Source organism: Triplophysa rosa, linkage group LG11 (assembly GCF_024868665.1).
Source record: "Triplophysa rosa linkage group LG11, Trosa_1v2, whole genome shotgun sequence".
In the NCBI taxonomy this organism is placed as follows: Eukaryota; Metazoa; Chordata; class Actinopteri; order Cypriniformes; family Nemacheilidae; genus Triplophysa; species Triplophysa rosa.
Window position 1 is genome coordinate 3,640,970 of NC_079900.1, and position 25,871 is coordinate 3,666,840.

Here is a 25,871-nt window from a genome sequence, read left to right on the forward strand (position 1 = left end):
GACTTTCATTCACTCACAGCGAAAGAAAATGGAGTGAAAATTGTCAGTTTGAAATACTCTGTAACGTTTCCCCAGACTTGTTTGTAGTTCTTTCTTCATGTAAGTGCAGATAGTCTAGGCAGAAATGCATATTATGTTCCTTATTGTCTTCTGTAAACACCATTGAAGGGATTATTTTCCTCATTTAGATTATNCCTGATTAACAACTTCAAAGGCAATTTTCTCAATTTTTGATTTTTTTGCGCTCTCAGATTCCGAGTTTTAAACGGTTGTATCTCAGCCAGATATTGTCCTATTCTAACAACTCATATATCTATAGAAAGTTTATTTATTCAGCTTTCAGATTATGTAAAACAATTTTGAAAAATTGACCCATAAGACTGGTTTTGTTGTCCAGGGTCACATTGGAGATTAAAAGTCTGAGTCTTTCTGTCACTGCAAACCTTCAGTTTCCTCCATTACTCCCCTTTGCGATTCATTGCTGTATGGCATTAGGCCTACTTAACTTGCCTGTGTTTCGATCTGAGGTCGTAGTATTGTCGAAGACGGATTTGTGTCGTTTTTTTATTAAAAGCTGCTAATATTAGTTAACTTTAAATTGAGTAATTTGTATTAGTATGGGTCTATATAGGCTAATATATCTATCTATAAAAGGGAAGGTGTTGTAACTGCACACAGATGTCAGTAGAGGAATGAAACTTGTTCCTGTATTGATGTCATTATTTACAGCTGTAACACAGATCCTCAGCAGGAATCTCACTGAAGACATTTAAATCTTCTAATCATAAATGAACCAAAACCTGATGAATACAGAGAACCAAACAAGTACTTCATTTGTGATCAGATAAAGCATGCATATACAATTATTCAGTTTAGCAAATAACAACAACATGTATATTAACGGTACATACAGCGGTGGTCAAACGTTAAAAACTTAAGAAAAATAAAAGGAATTTAAAAAATAAGGATTGTTTTCATGTAGTACTGCCCTGAACAAGTTATTGCACACAAGAAATGTTTACATTAAGTCCACAACACAGAATCATAACTGCATTTTTGAGAGTTTTGTATGTTTTGTGATAGTTGAAGAAGAATTTCTTGTTTAATCTGAGCTATTAAACTGTTCACTGATCCTCCAGATCAGTCTTTGGTTTTTCAGCATCTTCCACATATTTAACTTCTGTCCAGCAATGACTGCATGATGTTAAGATTCATCTTTACACACTGAGGAGAATCGATCAGCTATTACAAAAGACACAAACATTCCCTGATGCTCAACAACACATTTAAATGTCAGGTGTGTGTAGACTTTTGGACAGGATGACCGGAGTAAACGCTTATTATGTTGTTTAAAAAATATACTGTATATACTTAGTTAGTGCTTTACAATTTTTATATCAAGTTTCCCAGAACACATTAAGACAAAATAATAACCAATTGTCCACCAAAACCCAACCAAATAATAACATCAATTATCATTTTTAGTGGTTTACATCCGCCTGACATTAAATATATTGTGTTCTTGAGTGTTGATCTTATTTTTCTTACATTTTCAACATTTTCCAGATTCTGCAAGATATTTTTTGTATATACTTTTGACCACTACTGTAAAATGGTTAATTCCAGTCCTTGATTCTGATTGGTCAATAGCTGTTTTCTCCACAATAAAACACATCTGCACCCTTAGCAATGTAAACATATGTGAAGATAAACTTAAGATCTAAAAGGCTAAAATGTTGATAATTATTAAAATTTCACATTATGGTATATTTAGTGGGGATTATAGCAGAACAGATTAAACACAAACATTTTCTCATGCTAAGAGATAAGCCGCTGTAATTTTGTGAGGAATGTTTACAAAAATAACAACACACCGTATGTTAGCTTTAGTGATTTTACTTCATTAAAGTTTAACTGATACATATTATTGGCATTATTAATGCTTTTAAAACACCACTTTATGTCTTGCCTAATAACATCCTTCAGCTTTAACTTATTCACGATACAGCACAGCCCTTTTGTACCTTATTGAATACATATACAGTATATAAAATAAACTCTTGTAATGTTATATACACATTTTAGGCAACAAGTGTTCAGTATGTTGTTGTACATTCTCTTACCTCAGTTGTGAGATGTAGGGCAGACACTGAAGGAAACTCATCACTTCACTCTCTTCATCTGACCATCCTCTCAGCTCTACTGGTTTCTTCTCTGTCTGGAGCTTCAACACTTCCAGGAGGATGGAGGTCTTTCTCTCTGAGAGATCTATGATCCAGACATCAGGTGTCTGATAAACTGACTGTAATGCTGGAAGTAAACTCCTGCCTGATTGAGTCTCATAGTCCTTCACATGTGAGTAAAGATCCAGCAGAAAATCACTCTGTTCAGTGTCGTCAAACTCTTCATAAGGGAAAGTTGTGTATGTGCAGACTGATGTCAACAGTTTCATCATCTGATCTCCTGTTTGTGTCTCAGTTTCTGCTGCTTTAATATAAAGTCTCAACAGAAATCTGTTTACATCATGGACATGAGAAACTTCCAATCTGTTAAAAAGACAAACTAAGAAAGATCACAAAGTGTTTTACTACAACAGTGTTTTAGTGCCACATAACAAATAACATTAAGATATTAAACTCGTGATATTTCAAGAATAAAGAAAAAATACAAGAACAAAGTCACATCGTTATGAGATTAAACTCATAATATTTCAAAAATAAAGTAAAAATTATGACAATATTTAGGTGTTGGCCGTCCGCCTGCCTGCCTGCTCGTCAAGTGGTTTCATCCACATGCGCGGTACAACAAGTGTAGGAAACCGTTGGATCGTAATTCTACAGTCAATTACGACGCATGCGCAGAGACGGATCGTGAGGCATTGTGGCCCTGATGCCGAGGTGCGTGAAATTGTCCGACATGTCCATTGCTGATGACGTCATAAGAACATTGCGCGAACTTGCGCGCTACCGTCAGGATATTGTCACAGTTTTTTCATTCATTCAAGACATGATAAAACCAGTAATAATATGTGTTCGGTTGGGACTTTAGAGGCAGTCCTGCATGTTCAAAATTCGAAGAGAAACTTTTAAGTTCAAAACTGAAGTTTATTAATCAGATTTCAAAGAATAACAAAGCTTTGGGTTGTCAGTTGCTCTCCACAATCTCTCCACACAAGCCAACAACCAAAATATTCAAATACACCCATATTTATAAAGTATGTGACGTCGCTCTATCTTCTGACTCCTCCTCTGCTTTTTGCTCCCTTTCCACCAATCACCATACGCCACGTTTATCTGCGTAGTTCCTGAAAAATAAAACCTTCTCAAAACATACATCCTGTGGTCGGTCTCTAGTCCTTAGGAATGTTCTCCCTCCCCCAAGGAGTGGTCTCCTAAAAACAGTTTATTGTGGCCGGACAACACACCAACATTCTTCACATTCCTTTAGTAAAAAGAAAACACTCAACCATCTAATGCTTTTAATTATGTAGCGTTGTTTCTTAATCCTATGATTCATTAAAACACATCACAACTCATGATTATACTTAGAACATATACAGTGGATTGATTCATAACATTTATTTTTCTTTGTGACTCTTTATATGTGTGTGTGTTTATCTAGATCATTTACGACTCCAACCCCCAACCTTCTCCGCTTTCTTTGTTTGCCCAGGAACCCTCCACCGAGTGAAACAGAAAGCACATGACAAAAACACACAGCTCAATGAAACAANCAAAGAGAAAGCTGTCCATGGTTTTATTATAGTTAAAGTGTAGTGACCGTGTTTTTGTCAGACTGATTACCACAGTAAAAACATGGTGAATATTCATAAAGAGGGTAAATGAGTGCTAGGGCACTTTAAGTGTTGTCCTTTCAATCGAGCACGTTTAATGTGTCATTTACAGTTCTGTGTTCATATGCTCGTATGTGTTTTAATAATAAGGACTTTATACTTCATTTGATCTTTTAATATCGCCATCTTGATACATTAACCCAGTTTATAACCGCAGTGTTTTCTTTGTAATGGTTTTCTGTGGGAATACTGTGAACTAAAGCTAAGCTTGTTGTGCTCATACGGCTCATCTGCTTGACTGTAAATAGTGTTACAAAAAGATTTGTGATGTTGTGCTTCACAGATCTGCTTGTTCCCAACATCACTCCACACACATTCACATAAAAATTATATCCGTATTTTCTTTTGTCCTAAATTTTGTAATGTGGCGGCATATTTTTGTAGGCTACATTGTGTTTTTCATTTAACAGTTCACGGCGGGTCTGTTTTGATGTTTTTAAATGTAGTTTCCAAAATAATAAAGGAGTTGTTATGACGGATCGTGCAGGCATCCCGGATCGTGTACCGACACGCTGCACATGCACATTGCGACTACCGAAACGAAGTTGGACCGAGTGGGAATGTGAAGTGGTGAGTAATGTATAACCCAGTACCTCTGTTAAATCGTGAACAAGTAATATTTTTATTTTGTCACATTGCAAAACTAGATTGACCGTCTAATTTGGTTTCTCCGCTGAATGTATTATTAGGTGAGTCTAGCACATAATTTGATGTAGTTGGTGCGTGTTAGTTCGATGAACATGCTGGAACGAGTTTTCTTTGTGGTTTTGTTTTAAGTTCACTTGTAAGCGTGCATGGTGTTCATATGTGTACTTGAGCTCGTTAGAAAGTTGCCATTCACATGCAGGTTTGTGTCATCCTGTTTAACATGTTTAAGTTAACTGTCAGTTCTGTAATAACGAGAGCAGTACACTCACGAGTTTTGTGCAGCATTTGAAACTGCATATAAATGTGCCTAATTCACAATTTCAATGTGGTGTGCCTGACTGGCAACATGTTTTCTTTGTTTTTATTGAAGTCCCACACATAACGTTACAGATGTACTGTATGTCACAGTGACCGTCACAGGTTTGATTAGGACTCTTCTCGAAGGCACAGATATGTGATAAAACATTGAAATGATATGTGTAAAGTTCAAGGTGGGACCCTAACACAGTTTCAGTTTCATTTGAAGAGCCATATTCAATCAGGACTGGAGATCCAGTGCCCTTTTGGTCGCAATAGGACATTTAAGGTAAGCTCTACATTCGCATCACATCTGTCACGGACACACAAAAAGTGTATATAGGACATAATAAATAAATATTACTTACAACAGCTTCAATTAGAAGGGACTCAGGTTTTTTCTTTAAAATGGGCCATTAAGAGGTGCAGGACAAACAGGACCAGAGAATTTCCCTGACAGAACGGCACGCACCTCATTGTTTGTTGGCTTTTCTAGGAAAAATATAATTTCTTAAAAAAAAGAGATCCATCAACAACTTCGGAAAAATTTAGCTCAGCAACCTCTGACCTATCGATTTCAGACACAACATCAGTTTCCATGGCCATGGCAGGCTCTTTCAAATGGTCTACAGAGNGCCCGTCAGATAAACAGAGTGGATGTAGCCGCGGATGATGAGAGAAGATGAAAAGAACGATTGACAACTTTTTCGTTAAGAATGTTAAGTTAAGGCCTGATCCGTCCGAAAATCATAACCAATGCTCTGACACGCTAGACTGCGACTAAATGGTCTCATTTTGCGACAAATTTTCCTGCCAGTGCGACAAGTTTTTCTTAATGGTCGCACCGGTGCGACTGTCAAACTGATCAATATATAATTTTTGCGTATTATAAATTTAATGCGCAGAAATGTTATATTGCGCAAGCTGCGCATTCAGTCACTCATTTTCGTCTCCCCTCCTTCAACCATTCACTTATCTATCAGTGCCCCGCCCCCAAAGACGTAATTCGCGGGTTACGGGTAAGAGGCGAAGGACCGAAAGAGCAGACGAGTGAAGCGCTCAATCTTGCAACTTAAATAAATATGCAGAATACAAGAATTTCCCCTGCTAAGGTACAAAACAGCAAAGATAACGAAATGTGTTGCAAGTATTGTATGCATGTGAAGCTAATGCAGGAAACACGTGTTTAAACTTTAAGCACTGAACTATTGTATAAAGATCTCTAACAATACTGCAAAGCATACAAAACGTTATACATCACGCTAAATACTATTTATTTGTGAGTCGCTATTGATAGAAGCCAAACGTGTATCAATGCAGCTTTCATGAAGAATAATCACTAAAAGCCTTCAGGTCTCGCGGGTTGTTTGAGATGCGCGCGCCCAGAGAGTCAGAGCACAAAATACTAAACGGAGTTCTCTTTCACGCCTTCTTACTCTGAAACGGACATATTAACACAAAATAACCTAAAAATTCCCATATTAACAAGAAACCTTGTAAAGGTATTCAGTTTGTTTCATGACCAAACAGTTGGGAAACAAAACACGTGTTCCAGTATATTGCGCGAGCTCTTAAAGGGGCAGCAGCATAATAAAGATCTCTGTTTATAATGTTCATCAAACAACAACGGACGGGCCCAAAAACACTCACTGATATTAAAGGAATTGTGTTCTCTTATAGGAGTCGTTCACAACAAATAAAGGAAGAAAGTAGCTTTAAGAAAGATGTGCTTTAAATATGGTAAAGTGTTGAAAGAGAGTTTACATATACAATAAAAATAATTCAATCATAAACAATGATTTGTATTAATTTCTAATTGATTTATTAATGTATTAAACACATTTTAATGAAGTTTTAGTGATTCTTTTTTCTTTCCTTACCCCACGACTCTGGTGCTATCAAATTAAGGGCTGGTGCCACCAACTGAATAACTTGGTAGCACCAGTGCCACCTCTCTCAAGTGTTAGTCTAGAGCCCTGCTTTCTTGTAGAATTGTGCTTCAAATAAAGAACTTTATGTTGACCAGATTGTTAGTTAATCATTTACAAGTCAATATTGCCTATATGGACAGCGATTTAAAAAAAAAAAGTGAACTTGTAAAACTGCGGTGTTAAATGTGATGCGGTCGAAAATTTGGGTGCACCTAACTTTTGTGCTGGTGCACCTAAGAAAAAAAGTTAGGCGCACCAGTGCAACCAGTGCAAAAAGTTAGTGTAGAGCCCTGCGTGGATAATCAGTGTGGGTGAATCCGGTAATTCACCTCTTTCCATGTCGGCTGCAGTTGCTGCTACCTAAAATAAGTAAACAAATTCAAAATTTGCATTAAAAACTATACATTATATATTTATATATATAGGACATAATAAATAAATATTACTTACAACAGCTTCAATTAGAAGGGACTCAGGTTTTTTCTTTAAAATGGGCCATTAAGAGGTGCAGGACAAACAGGACCAGAGAATTTCCCTGACAGAACGGCACGCACCTCATTGTTTGTTGGCTTTTCTAGGAAAAATATAATTTCTTAAAAAAAAGAGATCCATCAACAACTTCGGAAAAATTTAGCTCAGCAACCTCTGACCTATCGATTTCAGACACAACATCAGTTTCCATGGCCATGGCAGGCTCTTTCAAATGGTCTACAGAGCACTTTTTGTGTGTCCGTGACAGATGTGATGCGAATGTAGAGCTTACCTTAAATGTCCTATTGCGACCAAAAGGGCACTGGATCTCCAGTCCTGATTGAACTAGGCTACTCACCTCTCTGTCCGACTGCAGCACAGCATTTTCAAACGTACACACACGTACAGGAATATCTGGACCACGGCCAATCAGAGGGGGGTCCGCCCTTCACTATCTCTGATTGGTTTAGACCACGATATGGGCCTAATGTGTCTGTTGTTGAACCACAGGGAGACTTTCGCAGAGACTTTTTTTCCCTCGAACGGCTGGTCGCTCTGGTGCGACCTCAGATTTTGTTTAGTCGCACCATTGAGAAATTAGGTCGCATGTGCGACCAAATTGGTCGCACTCTAGAGCCCTGCCAAGGTAATTTGATTTGTGTCCATGTAAACATTATACAAACTATTCTTTGCTTTCTACTGTAATCACCAGTATCTCATATTTTGTAGTATTGTCATGTTTAGTTTACATGAGGTACCCACACTGCAAGAAAGGGCTTATCCTTTTGTAAGTAAAAGGATCTGCCAGTGGGGTAAGTAAAATAATCAGCAAATGCACTTAATTTAGATTTTCCCCCTTGAAACAAGACTTAATAATATCTTGTGTCATTTTTCTTATCTAGTTAATGCATCTTCATTTAAGAATTATTATATATTTTGACTGGAAAAAAACAGAATTACTGAGTAAGATAAACTCTTTTTTTGCAGGTCATGAACCATACTTTTACAACCCTTATTAATCCAAGTTTACTCTTTCATAATTTTCTAGGTGAATTGATGACCCCAAGCAAATGGATGATGTCAGTTGAAAGGGAAGTTATCCTGGGACCATGTTCAGGGGCATTTGTTGAGGGTCTGGCAGCATTGTTTGTGACACATTACAACTTAAACCTGGCCTGTCAGTATGAAGCTCCATGCACGCTCAAATTTATTCAAAAGTCAGAGCATAAACTCTTAACCAATATTTATTGTTTACTTGCAAATGTTCTTGACGTCTAGGTTTTCCAGTTAGAATGCTTTATCAGGATTAGATATGTAGGGCTGGAGCAACACACGTTGTCACATTGATTACGCACTGTTTATCCATAAATCCCTGTCATGTTTCACACCAAACTCTAGAGCAGATGCTAATAACTAATATGGCAGTGCTGCTACAAGCCTGCAAATTTCAGGACTTAAAACTGCATTTTTGATAAACCCAGTCTGTATAAAAGTAACTGCACTGGACAACTACTTGTCTTTTTATTTTAGGTGACTCTTTAAAATGACACTTCTTTGTCTGGCAAGTTTTGTATTTTATTCTTTTAGTATATGCTGCTTTTTTGGTAACTAGATGTTCTGGTTGTTTTTCACAGAGGAATTGTGGGCATAAATCCCGAAACTGGATCTAAAGTTGCTGCTGGAAAGCAAGTAAAAAAAATGCATGGAATGAACCCACATGCACACTGCTACTGAAACGAATGGACTTTGAATGGCTTGCCATTTAAAACGAAGAATTCCAGTGAAATTCAAATAAGAGACCCTGGCCAGATTTTCAAGTTCGTGGTTCATGTCCAGGTTAATGTACATGCAACATCTTGCCTTTTTATAAATAAGCAATTTAAATGTAGGCACAATTCAGATAATTTCTCATGTTTAAAGACATATTTTGCAATCTGCATTTTTCCTTGTATTTCTACAGCTAAAGCCTTTTATTTATTGTGTAATCTTCACTGTTGTGAAAGGAAGCATTCTTGTATTTTTAGGGCCTTTCATTTATTTCGCAATCTCTTATTTCGCAATTTTGCTTAATGTTCATGTTTCACAATAAATGCATTTGGCTACATCTATGAAATCCTGTTATTTTAAAAGTTTTATTGTTCACGTTACATTAAATGAACACATCTAAACACTACTGAAATGTACAGCAAAGGTTGGTTTACATAAATGTACTAGCAGTGAAAAATCTTAACTGTAGGTAATTTAGTGAATCGAATTTCACACCAAATGATATGATTCACTATACAAGTATAGCAGTCCATATAAATTCACAGTTGCCCCTGTACACTTTAACTGTAATTTTACAGTGACAGCTGTAAAAAAAAGTACATATTTTTACATATGTATATATACAGAAATATGCTGTATTTTTACAGTGAAACTGTAGTTAATGATTTACAGTACTCTTGTAAAAATTTACAGTCTTTGGTTGCCAGTAAGTTGCTGTAAATTTTACAGTAAATTTTTTACAGTGAGCGTATGTTGGCTTTAGTGATTGAACTTATTTTAATGATTGAAATTAAAGTTTCACTGATACATATTATTGGCTTTATTAATGCTTTTAAAACACCACTTTATGTCTTGCCTAATAACATCCTTCAGCTTTGACTTATTCACGATACAACACAGCCCTTTTGTACCTTATTGAATACATATATATAAAATAAACTTTTGTAATGTCACATACATATTTTAGGAAACAAGTGTTCAGCATGTTGTTGTACATTCTCTTACCCCAGTTGTGAGATGTAGGGCAGACACTGAAGGAAACTCATCACTTCACTCTCTTCATCTGTCCATCCTCTCAGCTCTACTGGTTTCTTCTCTGTCTGGAGCTTCAACACTTCCAGGAGGATGGAGGTCTTTCTCTGTGAGAGATCTATGATCCAGACATCAGGTGTCTGATAAACTGACTGTAATGCTGGAAGTAAACTCCTGCCTGATTGAGTCTCATAGTCCTTCACATGTGAGCAAAGATCCAGCAGTGCTTGGGTCAGGTCTGGCTTGTCAGAGGTCCAACAGCATGATGTCATAGTCTCATAATTTTTTGATACTTTGTGGCAAGATTCTAGTAAGAATTTAATTTGCTGTAGCGGTTCATCCCAGACCTTTATTCTGTAACGGAAATAAAAACTATTTTACAACTATTTACACATTAGCATTTGAAAACAATACTATTCAAAAATTGACTGAATTAAATTCATTTCACCTAAAAATTTACAAAGTATATAAACTACAACTAAAGTCCATTTTGACTCAAGAACAACCCTGTAAACATTGTTTTTTATTCAGTACCTGATCTGTGGTGAACAGGAGAGAATCATGATCATTCCTGTGTCAGATACGGTGCAGTCCTGCAAATTCAGATGAACTTCTTTATCTCTGGATTGACTGATCACATAAGACAAAGCACAACTCTGATGAGGGTCCAGATTCACATCAATGTCCAGCTGATGCTTCATCTTCTCCAGAAACATCAAGCAAGCGTTAGATGACTGAAGCTCATACAAGCACTGACACACATAGAGAAGATCAACGTCTTCACCGTCACTCTGAGGTTTGAGGAAAGTGTCCAAAAGTTTCTCAGTGAACCGTTCGGATGTTTTCTTCATCTGATCCTCTGAGAAGAGACACTTGAGGAGTTTGTTGTTATGTTCTCCCAGAAGTCCACACAGGAAAGGCAGAACATGTCTCATGTGTTGAATCTCTTCAGTCTGACACAGTTTCAGGACTTTCTCAATTTCATCTGGATTCTCAACAAGCCACAAAGCTGAGAAGAATTCCTGCATAGTGTTGTGGAGAAACGCACAGTATTTTGTTTCAGACGTCAGACTGTCTCTTATTGTGATCATTTTCAGAAAAGCATGACAAATGTCAGTTTCATCACCGCTGATCTCTGGAAGGTTCAGGCTTTTCTGCTCAGTTGCACTGAATGCATTTTTCATCAGGAGATAAAGTTGATCCTTCACTTCTCTTAGGTACCGATCTATTTGTCCAGTTTTTTTCCTCCCACATTTCTTTAAGGCATCACGAAAGATGTGGATGTACATTTCCGTCACTGTGTTTGATTGGTTGGTCACAGTGTCATTTTTAAAAGGAATGAAGGCCACAATCATGAACGCATACATCGGCACATGACTAAGACTGAACAGCTCTTGATTGATCAACACCACATACAGAAGATCAGGATTGTGACCCAACATCATCTGATAGTATATTCTGATAGACTCTTCACTGAATCCTTGAACATACACTTTCTGTGAAGGCCAGTCAGATATAACATCATCTTCCACCTCTGTTCTGCAGGTTATTATGACCTTCGCATCAGGTAGAAGGTCATGGTCCATAATCTTCTGCAGGATGGAATGTTCTTGCACAGAAGTGACACCATCAAACACAATGACAACATTCTCAGAGTTTTCCTCAATGTCTTCAAATACCTCTCGTCTGTCTTCTTCCTTTGGTTTTAAATACCCATCAAACAAACATGATTCCAAATTCACCAGGTTAGAAACACAGGACACAGCAGTTTCATCAAAATAAAACACGTAGTCTGGCTGTTTGTCATCCTTTTCTGTCCACATTTTCAACATTTGCTGGACGACTGTAGTCTTTCCTATTCCAGGTTTGCCAATCAGCAGGATGTTTCTGGTTTTCCATTTCAGTAGATCTTCAGGTGAAAGTGTTTCTTGTTTATCAGGAATGTAAGATCTCAGTTTTTTGGGCCGTAGTTTTCTGAATTTTTTGCACTTTTTCTTTATTTTGCTGTGTGCGGTTTTCACCACAGAGCCCGTCTCTAAAACAAGAGGTATGTAAATGAAGTTTGTTTGTGACTTGTTGTGCAGATATTTACAGCTCTGTTGCCACTGATTTTTCAGGATACGTTTTGCTTTCGTCTTGAGCTCCATCTGGTAGTTCTGACAGGGTTTTGTGCCTAAAATAACAAAAATTAAATTTAAAATATTTATTTACTGTATTTGTACTTCAATCTTTTCACATATCTACTCACCAAATGAATAGCTAGCATCTGCATCTTCCCTAAAGGAGAAACAACATATCCAGACATGTAAATCAACTTGTAATGTTCTCTTCCGAGTGAAATCCAAAATACTGAGTAACTCGTAACTGGCCTCTTCCCCTTTTTTAATGACCCAGTCTAGTATACTTCTGGCTTTATCAAACTCGGTCTCCTCTGCTTTGAGAGCATCAACCTCATGGACATTGAAAACCTTCTGCTGATAAAGATTCTCAGTGATGAGAGGAAGGTTTTGCATACCAGTCACTAGGTCACGCCTACATTTTCGGAGGTACTCAACAGCAGATTTCTGTGCACAAGCCATAACCTGAAGTACAAAAGACAGATAATGTTCTTAAATGATTATTCAATGTTAAACATTAACACATAAATCATTTAACACTGATGCATCTCCCTGGTGTGTAAAGCCTAAATCTGCAATCTTACATTAATTATAAATACCTTAAATCCTTCCATTTTAAAAGTGAAAAAACCTGAAATGAGGTGTGATTAATAAAAAGATAGGTTCTGATGTTCAGCCCACATCAGATATTGTGGGGCATTTATAGATCAAACGTTACACCTCCCAACTTGCTCAGAGTAGGTTTGGGTGATATCTATCTAATTGGCATCGGACGACGTCTACAGTGAAACATCGCGATGGACGATGACATCGCCCTGCAGTGTTATAAAGTGAGGCGCGTCTTTATACAATGATGGACCATTTTAACGATGTCTTTCTGGACCACGATGTCTATGAGGAGGCCTGGAAAGCTCTAGGATGTCATCAAAAATATATTTATTTGTGTTCCGAAGACGCAGGCAGGTCTTAAAATATGTAGAATGTCATGTTGGTAAGTAAAAAATGACATTCATAATGACAAATGTTTTATTTTTGGGTAAACTAACCCTTTAAATATAAATACAGACATTTTAACCTTAAAACAAGTTTAACCTGTAACCTTTAAAATCAATAATATTATATTATAAAGGAAATATACATAAATGAAAACCACTTGCATGAGAAATATCAGCAGAAATAATCAGGCCGAATGAAAACTGTGAGGTCAGAATGCAAATGAATGCAGCCAATACATTATATAAACAAATAAATAAAATATAAAGCAGTAACTGAAACACTTCAAAAATATAGACAATTATCTTAACTCGCTTCTATTTCCTTCGATTTCAGTATTCTAATATTATGAGAAATGAACACGGGACATTCTAAACGCGTAACGTGCCTTTTTAGGGCTTTTGCATCAATATTCTGGGCTCTTCTACATTTTTTACATAGTACCCTTTATTATTTAAGTGATAGTTTACCCCAAAATGAAAATTCACCCTCTTGTCATTTCAAACCTTTGTGACTTTCTTTTTTCTGCAGAACACAAAAGAAGATATTTTGAAGTTAGTAACCAAACAGCACTGGACCCCATTCACTTCTATTGTATGGACACAAAACCAATGCAAGTGAATGGGGTCCAGTTAAAGCAACAACGAGCAATTTTTTTTACCTTAAAATAATCTCTCTAAAATTATTTTAGTGGTAGGACAACTCTTAACTGGACGAATTTTACTTCCGCTGCTACCTAAGCAGCCCTCTATCAAGCCCTATCAAGTTATAGCCCTCTATAACTTTGGTGGGCGGGTAGGTTCACAAGCCCCGCCCATTACCTGCTTTACGGCATACGTCCTATTTTACTCATAGCTTGGGTGAAGTTAGACAACATCTAACAATAAGACGAAACGATCTAGTTCAACGCAAGTCTCCAAACCATCACCATGGCATAACCAGCAAAAAAGCAAAGAGGAAAAGAGAGAGAGAGATCGGACACGAGCCCGAACCCAAATCAATATCTGACAGACTTACACTCTGTGACGCGAGCTGCAGTGGCAACGGGTTGCAAAACGGATGGAGACCTAACGTTAGCCTTCCTGCTACTGGATTTGAAAGTCTTTTACTGTCCTGTACTTTTGAGTGTATTAGTCATTTAGTCATGACTTTTATTAGTCAATTTTGAGCGTATTAGTCACAATTTATAACCGTAAGGTAAACTAGAGATAATGTAATGTTGCCGGGTCTCAATAGCTTACGTAGCATGATCGTGCCTCGTCACGAATTTACTGTTATGCTTGTAAACGAGGACTACCAAACCACAATAAATGTTTTATGGTCAAAAGTTGCTGATTCCTTAGTTCATGCACGTAGACTAATGTTATCGGTATCTATAGTTACTATGCTAGGCACTATTTCCATAGCGAGTTGAGTGTAAGTTATTCCTTGCACCTATTACACAAAGCACAACGCCTGGTCGTGAGTGTGTTTCCAAAAATATAACTACAGAAAATTATTTGCGTTGGTTACTAAACACATTCACGTCCATGCGTTGTGTTTTGGGTGACTGCAAATGTGTTATGTAGCTAACATTAGCAAGTTAGCTGCTATGTAGCTAACGGCTAACAACCAGCTGCTACCTCAGAATCTATTTTGAGCTATAGCCCAGTTGTATACCCCATGGGAGCCAAAAGAGTGCTTAGTACATACAGCGGTTTCTGCTTAGTCAATAAATTCACGTGTATTGCCCACGTGGAAGCTTATACAGCGACAATATTCACGACATTGATAACAGACAATTGCGCTTATCAACCACATGGGGGAACCATACACCAAAACGGCTCGTTGTTGCTTTAAGAACATTTAATAAAAAATATCTTCTTTTGTGTTCTGCGAAAGAAACAAAGCCATACAGGTTTGAAATGACAAGAGACTGAGTATATGATGACAGAAATTTTTTTTGGGGGGGAGTTAACTATCACTAAGGTATACACTGAATTTGGTAATTTGGTTTTGATGGATTAGGCAACCTTAAAAGTTTGACAAAGTCCAATAAACCAGAGTTTGTCCGCATTTTCGGGAAAACTGAGATCTGTGTTCTGCACACAATGAAGCCGGTGTACCTGCCTTTGGGCAGATGTGCGCTGATGGAGGGGACACGGAAGGAATGGAGCGCAGGTGCTTAGCAGATCTGGAAAATGTAGGATAGCGTTCCTCATTTTTAGCCACTATGTTGAGTCTTACTTTGCCGCCGCCATCCAGGTAAAACCACGGAAAAAAATTTAATCCCATATTCTTAACTAGAATCAGAATCAGGCTTTATTGCCAAGTGTGCTTGCACACACAATGATTTTTTTTGGTGTTGGAAGCATCTAGTACAGACATTCAACACAATGACAATACAAATATACTTTGTAATAAGATTTACAGTCTAAAAGATGCAAAATATGCATATATAAAATAAAAGACTATTGTACAGAAACTGGGGGATAATAACATATAAGAGACATTGTACAGGGTAGTATAGTGCACACTATAGGAGTAGTGAAAGTGGAATATTGCTCTTAAGGAGCAGTTATCTGTTTAGGAGGGAAATTGCCTGGAGGAAGAAGCTGCTTCTGTGTCTGGAAGTCCTGGTGTTTGGTGCTCTGAAGCGCCGGCCAGAGGGCAACAGTTCAAAATGTTTGTGTGCTGGGTGTGTGGAGTCAATGATGATTTTTCTTGCCCTGTTTTTCACTCTGGTATCGTACAGGTCCTGAAGTGGTCTGTGGGCAAAGGAGCACCAACAATCTTCTCAGCACTACGAACTGTCCGTTGTAGTCTTCGTAGGTCTGATTTGGTGGCCGAGCCATACCAAACAGTAATTGAAGTGCACAGAACAGATTCGATGACCGCTGAGTAGAACTGGGTCAGCAGCTCCTGTGGTAGGTTGAACTTCCTCAATGGACGGAGGAAGTATAACCTCTGCTGGGCCTTCTTTACAATGGAGTCTATGTGGGACTCCCACTTCAGGTCCTGAGAGATCTTGGAGCCCAGGAACCTGAATGACTCCACAGTATCCACAGTGCTGTCCAGGATGGTGAGGGGAGGAAGTGATGGAGGGTTCCTTCTGAAATCCACTATCATCTCCACTGTCTTGAATGCATTCAGCTCTAGGTTGTTTTGACTGCACCAGGCAGCCAGCTGAGCAACCTCCTTTCTGTAAGCAGATTCATCACCATCTTGAATAAGGCCAATGACAGTGGTGTCATCTGAAAACTTCAGGAGTGTGACAGAAGGGTCTGTAGAGGTGTAGTCGTTTGTGTAGAGTGAAAATAGCAGTGGAGAAAGAACACATCCTTGTGTCACGAACGTGGGGTGGAAGAACCCAATTGCAGGCAGGCGGGAAATCAGGGGTTAACAAGACTTTAATAATATAACAAAAGACAAAACAAAAACCCACGTGGGGGTAAAATGACAAAGACAAGGGGAATAATTAACAGACTCTACAGGAACAATAAACTACTAACTAGACTACAAAACACTTAACCTAAACTGACCTAAACTAGACAAATATTGACTCACGGTGGAAACACGGTACATCGACTTGACAGGTTTGGAATACAAAACGGTGGCACACTGAACTCACAGGTACAAAGAACGTAATCCACCAGCACAAGACTAAGAAACACAAGGGCATTTATAGGAGAGACAAACGAGGGATAATTACACAGGGCAGGTGAGGAACATTAGACACGAGAGGGAAGCAATACATGAAACGAGAGGGGCGGGGGCCAATGACGAGACACGAGAAAACACATGAGATGTCAAAAAGACAAACACCATGGTTTTCCCACACAAAACCAAAGACTTTGTCATGGCTCTGCCTCAGGACCAGGAAATCCAAGACTAGGTGAGGCAGAACCATGACACCTTGAGGAGCTCCGGTGCTGATGGTACATGTGCTGGATGTAAATTTTCCCAACCTCACTAGCTGCTGCCTGTTCGAAAGGAAGTTAATAATCCACTGACAGGTAGAGGTTGGCACAGAGAGTTGGGTAAACTTGGGCAGAAGGAGGTCCGGGATTATGGTGTTGAAGGCCGAGCTGAAGTCTACAAACAGGATCCTGAAGTAAGTCCCTTGTCTGTCCAGGTGTTGTAGGGTGTCATGCAGTCCCATGTTTACTGCATCGTCCACAGACCTGTTTGCTCGGTAAGCAAACTGGAGGGGATCAAGAAGAGGTCTGGTGATGTCCTTCAGGTGGGCCAGAACGAGTTTCTCAAATGACTTCATGACCACAGATGTTAAAGCAACAGGCCTGTAGTCATTAAGTCCAGAGATTTTGGGTTTCTTCTGTACAGGGATGATGGTGGAGCGTATGAAGCATGAAGGGACTTCACACTGCTCCAAAGATCTGTTAAAAATATTAGTGAAGATGGGCGACAGCTGCTCTGCACAGACTTTCAGGCAGGAGGGTGAGACATTGTCTGGGCCTGATGCTTTTCTGATCTTTTGTTTGCAGAAAAGCTGGCACACATCCTCTTCGCAGATCCTAAGTACAGGTTGAGTGACAAGAGGAGGTGTTAATGGTATAGCAGAGATAGGGTCAGGGCGGGTGTGAAGGGTGAGACTCTGCATTTCAAAACGACAATAGAAGTCGTTCAGATTGTCAGCCAGTCGTTGATTACCCACATACTGAGGGGATGATGGCATGTAGTTGGTAATGTCTTTCAGGCCTTTCCACACTGATGCGGGGTCGTTGGCTGAAAACAGTTTTTTCAGCTTTTCTGAGTAGCTTCTCTTAGCTGCTCTTATCTCCTTTGTCAGTGTGTGTGACGAGGGAGGCGGGACGAGAGCCGAGAGGGAACGACGCGAGGCTGGTGGCGTGAGTGATAATGAGTGTCAGCTGTGCGTTACACCGGTCTCGCATCTCTCACGGAGGAGCTCCGGAAGCATAAGAGGAGGAGTGACAGGAAGGTACGATGAGAGAGGACCAGGCCTGGATATTGTACGTGTTTTAGTTATGTTTGTGTAGCCAGCAGTCGACCGTGAGGTGGCTGCCGGCCCTTTACTTTGGTTTATGCTTTGTTTATGTTACTAAAGTTTTGGTTATCGTTCACCGGTTCCCGCCTCCTTCCCTCCCGGTTTCGGCACCACTGTAACATGTTCAAAGTAAGGAAGGAAGGAAGGAGGCGGGAACCAGCGAACGATAACCAAAACCGCTCTATTTTGCTGCTCCATCTCTTTGCTGTTCTTGCTACAGGCTTGGCAGATTTAAGCTTCTGTCTGTAGGTCGGAAGAAGATGAACCAGGCAATGATCAGAGAGACCCAGAGCTGCACTGGGAACAGAGTGGTATGCATCCCGTATTGTGGTGTAACAGTGATCCAGAATGTTGCTATCTCTGGAGGGGCATGTGATATGCTGCCTGTATTTTGGCAGCTCACAGGAGAGGTTTGCTCTGTTAAAGTCCCCAATAATAATAATAAGAGAATCCGGGTGTTGCTGCTCCGTGTCAGTGATGTAATCCGCCAGCTGTTGCAGCTCCGCGCTTGTACACGCATGTGGAGGAATGTAAACATTAACGAGAATAAACGAGGAACTCGCGTGGCGAATAAAAAGGTTTGCAGCTGACAGAGAACGCTTCTAAGTTAGAAAAGCACATCTTCTTCACTGTTGTTATATCTCTGCACCAACCTTCATTTATATAAAAACATAATCCACCACCACGTGTTACAAACAGTATTGTTTGTAGTTAACATGCATGTCATAATTCACTTTGTTAGCATTAACCATTATAAAATAAAGAAAACGAGCAACTTTACCATAATCCAGGTGTTGTAAAGGCTTTAGGACTGTTAGGTTCTCAACTCAACTCAACTTTATTTTTTATTTTTATTTTTTTATTATTTTTATATATAGCGCTTTTACAATTTTCATTGTTACAAAGCAGCTGCACATGAGACACATTGACTACAAGCAAAACAATCAAAGTTGTACCTGCAAAAACAAGAAAAGGTTGAAAACACAGAAGACAGACACACCCACACACAAAACACTCCACACACAGAACACGCACCCGCACCAACACACACAGACACAGAGACACACACACACACGGATGCGCACGCACACACACACAACACACACACACACACGCACATACACAGACAAGTACGCACACACACACACGCTCAGTGAGAGCACACATTTAGGATAAAGGAGAGAGAAGCACAGGTCAAATATAACAGATAATAAATTCCTATATGCAATATTAATTAAGTAAAACTTTAAAATTCTAAAGCAGCCCCCCCGGTCAGGCAGATAGTGCAAAAACAGTATGCAAACGGTGGCGAGGAACCCAAAACTCTAATCGAGAAAAAAAACCTCAGGAGAACCCAGGCCCAACCAGGGGATTCCAGTTCCCCTCTGGCAAAAGCTGCTGCCTCTGCACAAGCTCCAGAGAACTTGCACAACAAGGCTAAATAAAATAAATAAACTTAATAATAAAATAAATTGTAGTTTAAGATTATCATTAATAATCTAATAGCATTTGAAGTTTTGTGGTGAAGACATGTCAAGAGACCGCGTCCTTCTTTATCCAGCTCTATCATCTCAGCTCTTGTCAGGTCCCCACTTCCCATTCTCCACTCTACCATCAGGTCAGGCCATGAACTGCATCCTGCTCGCTGTGGTAACCTTGGAACAATGAGACAAGACTGGCTGAGAGTAGAGTACTGTTCTGTACTCTTTGATGCAACAAGTACATCAGTTGTGTTTTTGGTTCCGGTTGATCTAACTAATGCAGCCTAAACCCTCTGAAGATTTATATTATGGAAGAGTAGTGTATGCAAGATTAAAAAGATGCGTCTTTAGTCTAGATTTAAACTGACAGAGTGTGTCTGCCTCCCGGACAGTGCAGGGAAGACTATTCCAAAGTTTAGGCGCTAGATAGGAAAAGGATCTACCACCTGCACTTGATTTTGAAATTCTAGGTATTACCAACTGACAGGACGCCTGAGAGCGTAATGCACGTGAAGGACTGTAATACAAAAGGAGTTCATTCAAGTACTGAGGAGCTAAACCATGTAAGGCTTTATAGGTAATAAGCAAGATTTTAAAGTTAACGCGATGCTTTATAGGTAACCAGTGCAAGGTTGACAGAACCGGGCTAATATGTTCATACTTTTTTGTACGTGTAAGAACTCGAGCTGCCGCGTTTTGGACCAATTGGAGTTTTTGTAATAAGCCTGCAGGGCAACCACCTAACAGTGCATTACAGTAATCTAGTCTTGATGTCATGAATGCATGAATTAACTTCTCTGCATCTGAGATTGACAGCATATGACGTAGTTTAGATATATTCTTAAAATGGAAAAACGCAATTTTACAGGTGTTGGCGACGTGGCTCTCAAATGACAGATTACTATCGAATAGAACGCCAAGATTCTTTGCTGACGACGAGGGTTTTATGGAACATCCGTCAATAGTTAAACAGTATTCTTGGTTGTTACTTATAGCAGTTTTCGGTCCAATAAGTAACACTTCCGTTTTGTCCGAGTTCAGTAATAAAAAGTTGTTACTCATCCAGTTTTTTATATCGACTATGCATTCCATTATTCGATGGAACTGCTGTGTTTCATGAGGCTTCGAGGAAATATAAAGTTGAGTATCATCAGCATAACAGTGAAAGCTAACTCCGTGTCGCTTTATTATATCTCCTAGAGGTAGCATGTATAATGCGAAGAGCAGAGGCCCTAAGACTGAGCCCTGTGGTACACCGTACTGGACTTGCGATTTGCGTGACACCTCATTGTTTATTGCTACAAATTGAAAACGGTCGGATAAATAAGATTTAAACCATTTCAAAGCTATTCCCTTAATGCCGACATAATTTTCGAGTCTATGTAGGAGTGTGCTGTGGTCAATGGTATCGAATGCAGCACTAAGGTCTAGCAGCACCAATAACGAGATACAACCTCGGTCAGACGCCAATAGCAGATCATTTGTAACTCTGATCAAAGCAGTCTCTGTACTGTGACATGCTCTAAATCCAGACTGGAATTCTTCATTGATGTCATTCCTTTGGAGGAAGGAGCATAATTGAGTTGAAACTACTTTTTCCAGAACTTTAGATATGAAAGGTAGATTCGATATAGGCCTGTAGTTCCTTAGTTCTCTAGGGTCGAGTTGGGGTTTTTTGACAAGGGGCCTTATAACAGCCACCTTATATGCTTTAGGCACATGTCCTAATGTCAGAGATGAGTTAATAATACCAAGAAGAGGATCTATAATTTCTGGGAGCATCTCTTTCAGTAGATTTGTAGGTATAGGGTCTAGTATGCATGTTGTTGATTTAGATGATCTAATAATTTTAGACAGCTCATCTTGATCTACGGTATAAAATAATTGCATTTTCTCCTTAAGGGCGCTGTAGTTAGTTTGTTCAGCGGGTTTCACTTCTGATTGCATTGTTATAATTTTTTCTCTAATATCTTGGATTTTATATGTGAAGTAGTTCATAAATTCATCACTGCTATGCTGATATACAGGATCAGAAGTCACTGACGATTTATTTTTTGTTAATTTAGCCACCGTGTTAAATAAAAACCTAGGGTTGTGCTGGTTTTCTTCTATTAGTGATGAAAAGTAGGCGGATCTAGAAGTTATTAGGGCTTTCCTGTATTTTCGAATACTATCCTTCCATGCTGTACGAAATACCTCTAATTTAGTTTTCTTAAAGTTGCGCTCCATTTTTCGGGCCGCTTTCTTTAGAGCCTGAGTGTGTTCATTATACCACGGTGTGGGGCTGCCATTTTTAATCTTCTTTAAACGTAGTGGAGCAACTTTGTCTAGCGTTACCGAGAAGGTGGAATTAAAATTTTCAGTGGTAATGTCAAGATCTTCAACGTTATTTCTCATGATTTGAGACAATTCGGGCAGATTATCGAGAAACGCATCTTTGGTAGTTGAAGTTATTGTTCTACCATATTTGTAACAATGAGTTTTATTTGCAGCCGTAGGCCAGTGAAGCAAACATAATACCAGATAATGATCCGAAATGTCTTCACTCTGCTGAAGGATTTTAACGTCGTCCACATTTATACCGTAAGACAGTATTAAATCTAAAGTATGATTACGAAGGTGAGTGGGTCCTGACACATGTTGACTAATGCCCATGGAGTTAAGAGTGTCTTTGAAAGCCATTCCTAAGGCATCTGTAACGTTATCTACGTGGATGTTAAAGTCACCAACGACAAGGAGTCTATCTGCGGCCAGTACTAGTTCTGATAAGAACCCACCAAATTCTTTAATAAAATCTGTGTGGTGCCCTGGAGGCCTATATACAATAGTTAGAATCAATTTAGAAAGTGTTTTATCTTTAGTATTAGGTGTTGAAACATGAAGAACCATGACTTCAAAAGAATTATATTTAGAGTTCGACTTCTGATTCTGATGTCCCGAAATTGAGTAAACCCCCCTGGGTGCCGGTCAGAGCACAAATTATGAGAAGACAGATTGGTCTGTTTTAAGCAGTGTATTGAAGGCAGATGAATTTCAGAGGTAGCAACCATCAAACTGTATCATCACAGGCAATGGTATCCATATAGTCTAGAAATAAAATTACAAAAAAGAGAATGAATAAACTACCTTGGTCTTAATAGTGCAGTGTCCACATTTAAATCAGTGCATTTCCACTCAATTATACTGTTAGGTGCACAGTTCGATTAACAGGAGTTATCAAACGCTTATCTCAGTAATCATCTCACAGTAGAAATACACAGAAGCTATAGTTTCTCATTTGCAAATTCCGGCATCGGAATCTCGCAGCGGCACTTCCGGTGGCCTCTCCAGCAAGCAGAGCCTTTCTCCAGCCGTTGACGCTACAGCGGCATCTCCAACAGCCAGAGATTTCGGGAGCCGTTGCTCTTAGTAGCATGTATGCGATGTAATATTTTAACGTTAAAAACTACATTTGAACAAAATAACATTATATACCCCAGGACCTTTCTTTGTAAGCATTTATGATATTTGGTTAATACAGTTTCTGATGCTATGCCACACACATGCACACACAGTTTCAGTTAATGCAGAAATGAGTTTCTGATTGTGAAATCGTGGCATCTCAAGTACCCAAGGACTTTCTCCAGCAGATGTCGCCCTCAGTGTCCCTTCCATCCAACTGAAAGCTGCAAATGCCAGTCAAGTAAGTGAGTGGTGATGATACCACTTTATGATGCATTATTACAGTTTTGTTTCAGAATTTAAATGTTATAGCGATTTTATATTACGGGTAATGCCGCCTACACGTTATAAACTCACCTAAAGCATTGCTATAATTTTAATAGTTTATAAAGACCCATTGAGTATTCTTCAATTAATCCTGTCTCTACCTACCTACAAACTACCCAGATTCATCTACTCATGCAAATAATAATAATAATTTACTTCACTATAGGAAATTTTATAATAGCAGTAAGGCTTCTTAGAGATACGGGAGTTTATATACTTTTGAGAATTTACAGAACACGGTTTGGGAAAAATATAACACAAGTATCTCTAATAGTTGCATTACTTAAGTACAAGTAGCAATTTAAATAAAACTATACCATCGAAACCTTTGATATGGCTATAAAGCTAATATTTCTTAACAATGCTATTAATACTTCATTTGTATTTATTTGTATTAGGTTCTGATTCTGTGGTTGCAAAGCCAAAACATTTGAAGATGGAGCTGAATCTGTGCTTCTGAATTGCACATCTTTTCAGGGAAAGAAAGGTACAGGACATTGCTTGTATTGTGGGTGTGTAGACCTATAGTATTGGTAATCACTGAATCATTTCTTTCTGTTGTGATGTTAAGTAGTTTTCTAGGTCATTTTAGCAACTCCATTATGTCATAATTTGCCTCCAATTTTCTTTCTTCCCAGTGATGATAACATCAGGAGACACAGAAAGCACAGAGCAGGTAAGACAAATTCCCCCCAAATCCACCACACAACATTAACTTAAGAAAACTATATTTGATGTATTAAAGCAGTGTATTGATGCCAGAGATACATGGCACAGGCTGGTATTTTGCTCTTACGCCCTAATTTCTTTGCTGTTTGAAGCTCACTGACCACTTGATGGTGGAGGCCATTCATCACATTAATAAACATTAGAAATACAACTTTGAAACACAAGTTCATAACATCAGTATACACTAAATACTTGTTTTATTCTTTACTGCAGGAAAGCAATTGTTTTAAGAGACATTGTGCCTGCAGCTGACTGGTGCAACAGCCTAACGTTTGATGGTTCAGTACAGGTTCCCAGTGTCCTTTCAATGGAAACAAATCAAATCCATTGAAAATCTACACAGCTGGAAGGGGGAATATGATGAAAGTTCTCCAGCTGAACTTTTTACTTTTGTATTTGAGAAAAAAAACGACTTTGAAAAGTTCTGCACAAAACAGAAACTTAAGACTTTTGCAAGATTTGAGCAGCAGTGATTCATTCTCAGTTCACATTGAGCATAGACATTACAGTATAAAGTTTAATAAAGAGTGAGCAACAGTTGAGCGGTGTCTTTAATACTGCAACCTTTTTACCATAGGGCCTATATAACAATGTTTTTTTTAAAGTAGTTTGTTACAGTAAAAACGTTACATTAAATTAGGGTATATAAACTGGCCAGCGGCAATTGCTACAAAGAGAAATCAAAAAGCCTCTGGCTGCTGGAGATGTCGCTGTAGCAGCAATTTTAAAATCATAAACTCATTTCTGTATAAGCTGAATAGCAGTTTATAAACTATTCCCATGTAGTAACATTTCAAAGTAATATGTATACACTACACTGCATTTTTATTAAGGCATGCGATTTGTTAATTTCTTCGGCACTGAAAGAACAAAATATTGAATCAAACAAGTATCTTAATTTGCTGACACGCACGCACACACACACGTTACTACAAAGAGCGACGGCTGCCAAAGAAAGTCCTTGGCTGCTATAGATGCCGTTGCGAGATGCCGCTGTAGCGACAGATGCCGGAGAAACCATCTGAAATGATGAGAAATCGATGCCTTATTTTGCGCCAGCCCCTACTAGATTTGCAACGATCATAAATAATATGCATTGTATATATATAGTGAACTGTTTATGGATTGTTTATTATTTATTAATTTATTTCTGTCACAGAATATAACCGAACGCAATATAATAGGCAACACTTATAGTATAAATCTGTAACATCAGTATTATTAAATCTGAACATCTTAATTAACAGAATTAACAACAGGCATAATAAAACCGATGGGCACATGTCCATGCGAAACCGAAAGTAAAACAATGTTCCTCGTGGAACATTCTTCCTAACACATCTCTCATCACAACATTCAAAAAACTACTTAAAACCCATCTCTTCTGTGAATACTTGACAAATGAGGAAAAAAAACCTATAACCCTCTCTCTTTCTCTCGACAGGTAACGTTAGAGGTCTGGCTTTTGTTGAAACTAGTAACTTTGTATTAGCACCTGTTGTATTATTGCTCCTGTATGACATATCGCTTATTGCTCCCTGAACTCTCTGTAAGTCACTTTGGATAAAAGTGTCTGCTAAATTACTAAATGTAAATGTGCATCACCAAGACATAATACAAAACTCACTTACTTCTTCTTCAATGACTAATACCTTGACGAAACACTTGCAAAACGATATGTTATTCAACCAATAGACAGGAATTCTGATTTATAAAGTTCTGCCCCAGCACGAGGCTGAATCCAGTTTCTTATTCGCAGCTCCGCTACAGCAACACTGA

General features: G+C 38.6%; 1 protein-coding gene and 1 long non-coding RNA gene across 2 annotated transcripts; both read right to left on the bottom strand.

Annotated features, from left to right (window-relative positions):
* Window positions 1-2,119: 2,119 nt before the first annotated feature.
* On the bottom strand, window positions 2,120-25,871 carry LOC130561246 (protein NLRC5-like). The gene is made up of 5 exons (XM_057345448.1): window positions 25,724-25,871; window positions 12,248-12,581; window positions 10,534-12,172; window positions 9,973-10,353; window positions 2,120-2,546 (listed from the first exon to the last, which is right to left on the bottom strand). Exons 2-5 carry the CDS (start codon window positions 12,576-12,578, stop codon window positions 2,120-2,122), a joined length of 2,778 nt encoding a protein of 925 aa, XP_057201431.1. The 5' UTR covers window positions 12,579-12,581; window positions 25,724-25,871.
* On the bottom strand, window positions 5,444-7,552 carry LOC130561824 (uncharacterized). The gene is made up of 3 exons (XR_008963863.1): window positions 7,493-7,552; window positions 7,180-7,303; window positions 5,444-7,089 (listed from the first exon to the last, which is right to left on the bottom strand). It is a non-coding gene; the product is annotated as an uncharacterized LOC130561824 (long non-coding RNA).

Excerpts from the sequence above, each read along its gene's own strand:
- LOC130561246 (XM_057345448.1), bottom strand. The coding sequence starts at position 12,578 with ATGGCTTGTGCACAGAAATCTGCTGTTGAGTACCTCCGAAAATGTAGG. Across the intron at positions 12,173-12,247 it reads AGATGCTAGCTATTCATTTG|GCACAAAACCCTGTCAGAAC; the intron begins GTGAGTAGATAT and ends TTGTTATTTTAG. Across the intron at positions 2,547-9,972 it reads CCCTACATCTCACAACTGGG|ATTGGAAGTTTCTCATGTCC; the intron begins GTAAGAGAATGT and ends TCTTTTTAACAG.